At 41.0% G+C, this 9,466-nt stretch overlaps 1 protein-coding gene across 1 annotated transcript in view; it reads left to right on the top strand.

The window, feature by feature from the left end:
* The first annotated feature begins 5,355 nt into the window (after nucleotides 1-5,355).
* Nucleotides 5,356-9,466, top strand: part of robo4 (roundabout, axon guidance receptor, homolog 4 (Drosophila)) — a 187,736-nt gene continuing 183,625 nt past the window's right edge. The window contains exons 1-2 of the mRNA XM_037687651.1: nucleotides 5,356-5,659; nucleotides 8,608-8,765. Coding sequence (XP_037543579.1) covers nucleotides 5,356-5,659; nucleotides 8,608-8,765 — 462 coding nt within the window. The remainder of the gene's footprint in view (nucleotides 5,660-8,607; nucleotides 8,766-9,466) is intronic.

Here is a 9,466-nt window from a genome sequence, read left to right as displayed (position 1 = left end):
ATTCATACAGCACTCTACTACACACACATTCATACAGCACTCTACTACACACACATTCATACAACTACTACACAAACACATTCATATAGCACTCTACTACACACACACATTCAAACAGCAGTCTAGTACACACACACATTCATACAGCACTCTACTTCACACACATTCAAATTAGAATTTAAACAACATCACATAAAATTAGAATAATAAAGTTGTTAAGTTGAATTCATCAAGGTATTAAAATATAAAATATAACTTCCAAACTTCTCTCTTGCCTTTATGGCATGAATTATTTCCTGCCACCTTTCATCCGTTCATCCATCTTTTCTCACGTTTACCTTATAATAAATGTCTACACTTTCTAACAGCACCATCTGTCTAAACTGAACGTATCAGTGTAATACATTTAGCAGGCTCACAGCACCATCAGCATGCACATAGCCCATGTTGCACACTCATAGTAACACAGATGTTGTTCAGCTACAAAATAACATAGCATCCTTTCACAATATGCTGTTTTAAGGAGGTCTTTCATGAACCTTGAGAATGACCACAATCAAGCCCTCAGTCATAGGCTGAACAAAGACTTTGACTTTTTTCCATACTCTATGCTTTATGACTTTTGTCACGACCACCAGCTGGTCAATGCAGATGGCCGCTTGTCCTGAGCCTGGTTCTGCTGGAGGTTTCTTCCTTTTAAAAGGGAGTTTTTTTCTTTCCACTGTTGCCACTTTGCTTGCTCAGGATGGGAGACTGCAATGAAGCCAAGATTCAACTTGTATGCTGGATTCCTTAGATACAGAACTTTACTAATTGGCTTTTATGTATGTGAATGTTTCTGTAAATTGACCTGACACAACTTTGTTGTGATTTGGCGCTATATAAATAAACTGAATTGAATTGAATTTTATATTTTAACTTCTAATAAATATCCGACACAGAATCCCTTCAAAGTTCCCTGGACTATCCCTTCAAGGTCTTCCCACACAGGAACTGTTTGGTGTATTGTGTCACTTCCTGTTTTCTCTGCCGGTAGCTGGAGTCATTGTTAGGAATCTTTTGTTTTTCTGCATTTATCTATCTATCTATCTAGCAAAATTTTACATTCTAGTACACAAACACCCTTGATGCAGCTGTTTTTCTACTGTTGGATTGTGCTTGAAACACCTTTTATCTTTCAACACTTTTTGTTTGTTATTAGTGTATTTGGGATCTGCTATTTTTTGTTTGCGTTAGCTTAGTATGGCTTCTGGTTCTCTCTACACTTCTGTTCTCACCTGCTCTGTGTGTCAGATGTTCAGCCATTACTCTGCCTCCTTTAGTGGTAATGGTACGTGCAATAAATCTAGTTTTATTTTAGCTTTTAAGTCGCTCATATGACTGTCACTTGTGGCACATCGATAAGCTCCGGGGGAATAAATCAGTCAGAGTGCTGCCTGGTATTGAGAAGGTAGGATATAACAAAATGTTATGTGAAGTTTAAATATTCATGGGCATTGTGTAAAATAAAACTAAAGGTGTCTTGATTTAGAAATGTTTATCTCCAATCAAGTTTTTGTTAATTTACTTGCGAGTGCAGTATGATTTGGTTAATTTTTGGTGGGTCATATTAAAAATATTCTGTCCTTTTGTTCTGGTGCGGATATGCCTTCATTGGGAGACTTCCAGTTTCCTTTTGTTTGAGCTGATGTTCGTATTTCCTCTTAATTCAGGAAGCTGAATTGAGAGGAGTCCTTTTTCCTTTGTGTAGTCACCCCAAACAATGGGAAGTTCAAACAATGGCATTCCACTGAAGGTAGCTGCAAATAGCCATTGTTTGTTTGTAGCACAGCTTGAATATGTTTGCTGTGCATGTAGTGTTGCCAGAGGTAACCCAGAGGTGCATAGTGTTTGTGGCAGCTACTTGGGTGTGGTATGTATCGGGGAAAAAAAATACAACTTTATAGAGTAGTCCCTTGTTTATTGCAGGGGTTCCATTCCACCCCTCCCGCAATAATCTTAGATGTTATTGATGTTATTACTGTTTTTCTTATACATTTTATTGTTGGATGTAACTGGGACCTTGTGTACATAATTTCGCTCCACCACATGTACCACATGAGGTGCGAATGACAATAAAGAAACTCTGACTCTGACTCTGATAAGTGAAAAACTGCGAAGTAGGGACACTATGTTTATTTTAGTATTTATATATATATATATATATATATATATATATATATATATATATATATATATATATATATATTAAGGCTTTAGAAACCTTTCCCACACTCTTGCAATGTTCTAAACTCTTAAATCTACATATTTTTAACAACATATAATAATAAAGATAATAATAATAATAATAATAATGTGTATGTATTATCATCATCGTATGTTCCCATACAATGGCAAAATTGGCTCGAGTACTTGATGACATCATAGGATCTAAAGATACAAAAATAAATAAATAAATAAAACCGCAAAAAAGTTCATTATTTACAAAAAAAGACCCACAAAACATTGGGAGCGTATATTATGCTTCTACCATTTATCAAACAGCAAATAAGTCACAGGAAAAACTAAACTATTAGTTATTATTATTAAGCTGCAAAAGTGAAGAAACGTGCAGCAAGTCAAAAATGAAACTAAAAACAGTGGGGGGGGGGGGGGGTGTAGACCACCCCGCACCACAGCTGGCTGTGGTGCGCATTAAGTTTAGTTTTAGAGATTAATATGGTTAGATTTTTTTTATAGGTTTAGAGATTAATATTTTTTGCTTTTTGTTTGTGAAACAAGGTCAGAGGAAGCTGGTTCTGGTTCGGTCGATTGGATCCGGTGTTACACCATATTCTGTGACCTGCAACAGTGCATGCAACACGGCCCCCTATGGTCACAATATACGGTGGTCACAAAATATGGTGTAACACCGGTTTGCAACGAGCTCCAAACAGTCAGGAAGTTGTTTCATTTGCTGTTTCCTTACGGTAGTTGAACCAGAAGATTCATCTTTAGTGAAATATTTCCAGACTATTGATGCATTTCTACCTGTTTGTCAAGACTGGGCCTGCTCTGCTCCATCCGTCTGCTTGGAGGAATCCATTTTGTAACCCGCACCCAGTGCGGATCAAGTGACGCAATGACGTAACGGCGGTGTAATGACGTCACCATGAATACTCGACGTGAAATTAAAAACCTCGATAGGTGTCCTAGGAATCGATGTGTAGATTACTCGAGTAGTCTGTTAAAGCCCTAGTAATATGTACTTATATGTCTTTACTTACTCTGCTCAACCTGTTTTGTATTTGTAATTATTTTTTCTATCCTTAACATGTGTTTTTGTCTTTCAGATACACCTGGACCTATACCTGAACCTACCATTCTATGTTCGCCTGTCTCTCCTTCCTGTCCTCTCAACCAGCCGGTCAAAGCAGATGGCCACTTGTCCTGAGCCTGGTTCTGCTGGAGGTTTCTTCCTTTTAAAAGGGAGTTTTTCCTTTACACTGTTGCCGCTGTGCTTGCTCAGGATGGGAGACTGCAATGTCTGCTGGATTCCTTAGATAGAGAACTTTACTAATTGGCTTTTATGTATGTGAATGTTCCTGTAAAGGGCCCTGAGACAACTTTGTTGTGATTTGGCGCTATATAAATAAACTGAATTGAATTGAACTGAAATATGTAGCTACTAAATTTTACTTACTGGTTCTAGCTCTGCACCTAAGCTACACGAGATAGACTCACAGTTCTGGTCAGACCCAGTTCGTTTCTGCAGACCTAACCTGCATCAACAAAGTCCACAATCAGTCCTCTAAGCACTTAAGTTACCTACTAATTTTAACAAGCCATAATCTCCATTAATAGCCACTTGTGGCTATTAATGGATATAATGGCTTGCTATAAAACCATGTGAACCCTGTCTGTGGGCATAAACATGTATGTGTTTTTTCAGTTTTTTCTTGCAATTTGCAGCACTGGCATTGGCTGTAACGTTACATGTGGTTTCAACCACGTGTAATAGTACAGCCAATCACCGAAACTTGGTACAAAAGACGAGGCATATTTTGATACTTAGCACTGCCGAAGCAGTTCGGTCGGTACCATAAAAGAACCCAAGTTCAGTACTCAGCACTACCGATGGTTTACAAAACAGTTCCAGACCTTCGGCACGCGTCCCCGCTTAGAAGTCCTCATGGACCGGCTACCAGCTCTAAAGATTCAATTAAATTAAATTCAGTTTATTTATATAGTGCCAAATCACAACAAAATTTTCTCAGGGCACTTTATAGAAACATTCACATACGGTACATAGAAAAGCCAATTTCTAAAGTTCTGTATCTAAGGAAGAAGCAGACTCATTGAATCTTTACTTCGTCACAGTCTCCCATCCTGAGCAAGCAAAATTGCAACTGTGGAAAGAAAAAACTCTCTTTTTATAAGGAAGAAACCTCCAGCAGAACCAGGCTCAGGACAAGTGGCCATCTGCTTCGACCGGCTGAGTTTGAGAGGACAGCAAGGAGAGGCAAACGAACACAGAATGGCAGGTCCAGATATAGGTCCAAGTGTACCTGAAAGACAAAAACACATGTCAAGGATAGAAAAAATAATTACAAATACAAAACAGGTTGAACAGAGTAAGTAAAGACAGTAGTATAGTGAAGGAATGTGGTCAGCTTGTCCTCCAGCAGTCTATTCCTATATTAGCATAACTAAGGGATAACTCAAGAAACTCAAGTCAACCCTAACTATAGAATTTATCAGTAAGTAAAGTCTTAAGCCCAGTCTTAAATATGGACAATGTGTCAGCCTCACGGACAGAAACTTTAAGTTGGTTCCACAAGAAAGGAACCTGAAAGATCTTCCTCCCCTTCTGTTTTTGGAAACTCTAGGAACCACAAGTAAACCTGCAGTCTGAGTTAAGTACTCTGTTAGGAAAGTATATAATTATAAAAGTTTTAATTTAAGATGGAACTTGGTTGTTGATAGGGTTTTTATGTTAGAAGTAGGATCTTAAATTATATTCTGAATTTGAATGGAAATCAATAGCCACTATAGTTGTAGAAATATAATCTCTTCTAACTCACATTAGAACAGCAGCAGTATTTTGGATCAACTGAAGATTTTTAGAGACTTTTCTTATTTAATCAAGAAATAAAATGGTCCAACATAGAAGTCTTAAATGCATTTCAATACCTTCCTGCTGAGCTAAATAGTTGAACATTACTTTATGTAATGTATTTTACACTTGGATGCTTTTCTTCAAGGTCTGATGTACAACCAAGACTTGGTATATATTATTTACTTCTACTTAAACATTTAAATCTTTTTTGCATGACTGTTGTGTCGTTCTCAGGTGCTTGGGTTTGGGCAGATGAGATGCCGCCCCATATAGTCCACCATCCCTCTGATGTTGTAGTGAAAGTTGGGAATCCTGCCACACTGTCCTGCCGGGTGGATGGCAAACCCAAGCCAACTATTGAGTGGCTACACAACGGTCAGCCCCTGGAGACAGGGAAGGGAGATAGACATCTTCAACCCATTGTTCTGTCAGAGGGGAGCCTCTTCTTTTTGAATGTGGGAAGTGGCAAGCGTGGTCCATCACATGAAGGTTTCTATGTCTGCATTGCCAGGAATTCTGCTGGCATAGCTATCAGCCGCAACGCATCACTCTATATTGCAGGTGAGATGGAATCTTATGGTTGTACTTTGATAGGAGATATTTTTATTAACCAGAAAAAATGTTTTCTTTCAGAAACTTCATCCATCCATCCATTTTCTTTTACCCGCTTATTCCATTTTGGGTCACGGGGGTCGCTGGTGCCCATGTCCAGCAATCACTGTGCAAGGGGCGGGGTACACCCTGGACGGGTCGCAAGTCCATCACAGGGCCACATAGAGACAAACAAGACAAACAACCATTCACTCTCTCATTCACACCTAGGGACAATTTAGAGTTACCAATCAGCCTAACATGCATGTTTTTGGTCTGTGGGAGGAAACCGGAGCACCCGGAGAAAACCCACGCATGCACGGAGAGAACATGCAAACTCCACCCAGAAAGGCCCCTGGACCGGGGTTTGAACCAAGGACCAGCTCGCTGAGAGGCAGCAGCTCTACCAGTTGTGCCACCGTGCTGCCTCTCTTTCAGAAACTTTTAGCTCAAAAACATTTAAATTAAAATTCTTTCACACACTGCTCTGCCATCCACTGCACAAACACGATTGTTAAAATTGCAGACACCACCATAGTGGGTCTCAAATTGAACAACGATGAGACTCACTATGGAGAGATCCAGCACCTGACAAGATGATGTTCGGATAACAACCTAGTCCTGAAACTGTCTAACAACAACAGAACACTAAGAGCCTTCCTCAAGAACTCAATGGGAACGTGGAAGACAACTCTAGAGGCAGTGCAGGTGATGGTGATGGTGATGTCCGACTCCTGATTCTCATCACTTGTGGCCTATTGGTGACAAAGGTCGTAAAGCTTCAGTGCTAGCTTTCCTGGAATGACAGTAGACCTGTCACAATAACAAATTTTTCTGGGCGATTAATTGTCTCAGAACATATTGCGATAAACAATGATATTGTTTGAAATATGACAATAATTAGTAATTATTGTTAAATTTAAGAAGAAATGTTTTCTATCTGGCAGCATAGTGGCGCAACTGGTAGAGCTGCTGCCTCTCAGCGAGCAGGTCCCTGGTTCAAATCCCGGTTCGGGGGCCCTTCTGGGTGGAGTTTGCATGTTCTCTCCGTGCATGCGTAGATTTTCTCCGGGTACTCCAGTTCCCTACTACAGAACAAAAACATGCATGTTAGGCTGATTGGTAACTTTAAATTGTCCCTAGGTGTGAGTAAGAGAGTGAATGGTTGTTTGTCTTGTTTGTCTCTATGTGGCCCTGTGATGAACTTGCGACCCATCCAGGGTGTACCCCGCCCCTCGCACAGTGATTGCTGTACATGGGCACCGGCGACCCCCGTGACCCAAAATGGAAGAAGCGGGTAAAAGATAATGGATGGATGTTTTCTATCTTATCTTATTTTGTGTGTAGTACCTTTTTTGAACACCAGATGGCAAAATAAGACTGTTTGAACCGAAGGATGGATACTGAGGGAGCAAGCAGCATGTCTATTTAAGAAAAATGGGAGGGAGGTGCTTTGGAGCTTTGACAAAACTGAGGTTCTTCCCTGAGGTTGGCCTGTTAGATTAGCTTGTGGCTTAGCTTCTCAGCTTAGCTGCTTTTAACAATCCAAAAATGCGATTTTGGACAGTTAAAACAGATTTTAAAGAGAAAAGAGAAAGGGAGGGGTCAATGAAGAGCACCGGAGTTGAGCCTTTTGTCATCCAGTGTCTTCAGTAGAGAGAGAGAGACATGAAAAAACGATAAAGCCGATGAAAATGAGGTCGATAATTTTCATTCATCGTGCGATTGATTTATTGTTTATTGCAACAGGCCTAAATGACAGTGTTTAAAGCTCAGCTAAAATCAACAAATAGCATCCTAACATGGCTGTTAGGTTACTCCTCGTGGGGTCATGGCTGCATGAAGTGCAACTGAAACTACAACCTCTGTTGATTGGTTCTTCCTGTAGTGAAACTGATGTCTATCTAGACCAGCAGAGGTGGCATTCTTTATGTCTTGTAGGACGATTCTCCCAAAAAAACTGCGTGATTGTTGGAGTCAGAGCAAAAGGACAGTCATCACTGAGGCAGGTGACAGCTGATTTATTTGGCATAGGCACAGTGATGGAGGGCATGAGGCGCATAACAGGAACAAGCTGCAGGGAAATTCCTGACAACTGCACTGTATAACGTTAGAATCTTGACACCCTATCTGGTTGTGCAGCTTGGTTTGTGTTGATCCTCCTCAGGGTGGAGCTCACCTGGTGTAGTTGCAATGTGAGAGGTGGCTGCTGATCTTCCAGCTTGTCTCTCTGTGGCCAGGAGCGTCAAAGCAAAGCATGCAAATAAACTTTATGAGGTGTCAGGGAGGTTAGGGTCATAGCTATCACTGCTCTTGTAGAGCTCAGTCTCTTGCAGTTTACTGGTTAGTCTATGTTTCCAACTTCAGCTGTGATCATGAGGTCTTGATCATGACCAAAAAAAAAAAACAAGATCCTGGACACAAGCAGCTAAAATTAACTTCCTTCTTAGAGTACACACAGAGATAGGGTGAAGAGCTCCATCATCCAGGGGGAAGTGCTGAGCTGCTGCTCCTCCATACTGAAAGAAGTCAGCTGGGAGGGGTTCAAGCACCTGATTAGAATTTCTCATGGACACCTCCCTTCTGAGCATATCTGGGTAAGTCTCACTGGGAGGTGACCTCTGGGCAGACCCAGAACTCACTCCAGGGATAATCCATACATACCAGCCTGCCTTTAGGATCTCCCAGGAGGAGTAGGAGAGTGCTTCTTGGGAGAGAGGTGTTTGGGTTTCTCATAACATATTGCGATAAACAATGATATTGGTATGATATGTAAATGAGCATGCATTTCAGAATTTGTAGCACACCACATAAAAAGATTTGTTGCTTGTCAAATATGTCTTTTCATGTTTCCTAATATAACTGGATATTATTATTTTGATTCGTCTAAACCTAACCCCAGTATTTTGACTTTGTAGTGTTGCAGGATGAGTTTGTGGTGGAACCCAATGATGTGGAAGTGGCAGAGGGGGAGGTTGCTGTTTTAAACTGTGCTCCTCCATATGGACACCCAGAGCCGAATGTCATCTGGAAGAAGAATGGCCTACCCATTAACAACACTGACCATCATTACACTGTAGGCCTATTTTCTTCTTAATGTGATCGGTTGTCCTCTTGAAGAATTTATGTGGCTGATGAACAAGTCTGTTTCATGGTTGAGCAAATACTTGTGTCATATGACTACCGGTACATTTTAGGACGTTGGTCATAACATATTTTTGGTGGTGCAGTTAGAGAAGAGAACCTGTGATCGTAAGGTCACTAGTTCAAACCCCCCTGCTGACCATAACAGCAATGGTAAAAAAAAATGAAGCACCCACATCAGCCTATACCCTCATTTACCCTACTGTCGGCCCTTGAGAAAGCTCCTAAACAAAGTCAAAGTTACTTTATTTGTCATACTCACCACATGTGTGATTATAAAGGAAGGAGCGAACAATGCCCCAAAGACCCATCTCTGCCTGATGCCCTCAACAAGTTCTATGCATGCTTTGAAGACCCGAACAGACCACCCAGCACCAGACTCACCTCACCACCGGATGAAGAGCATCTCAGCGTGACCTCAGCAGAAGTAAGGAGTACCTTTAGGAGGATTAATCCGCACAAGGCAACTGGCCCAGACAACATCCCCGGAAAAGTGTTGAAGGAATGTGCTGATCAGCTCTGTGAGGTGCTGGCAGACATCTTTAACACCTCACTTACCCTGGAGACAGTTCCCACCTGCCTGAAGACTGCCACCATCATCCCAGTCCCAAAAAGCTCTACAGTGACTGGTCT

The sequence above is a fragment of the Nematolebias whitei genome, chromosome 14 (assembly GCF_014905685.2).
Source record: "Nematolebias whitei isolate Nwh7 chromosome 14, NemWhi1, whole genome shotgun sequence".
In the NCBI taxonomy this organism is placed as follows: Eukaryota; Metazoa; Chordata; class Actinopteri; order Cyprinodontiformes; family Rivulidae; genus Nematolebias; species Nematolebias whitei.
Note: the sequence above shows the minus strand (reverse complement) of the source record. Positions and strands in the feature narration are given on the sequence as shown.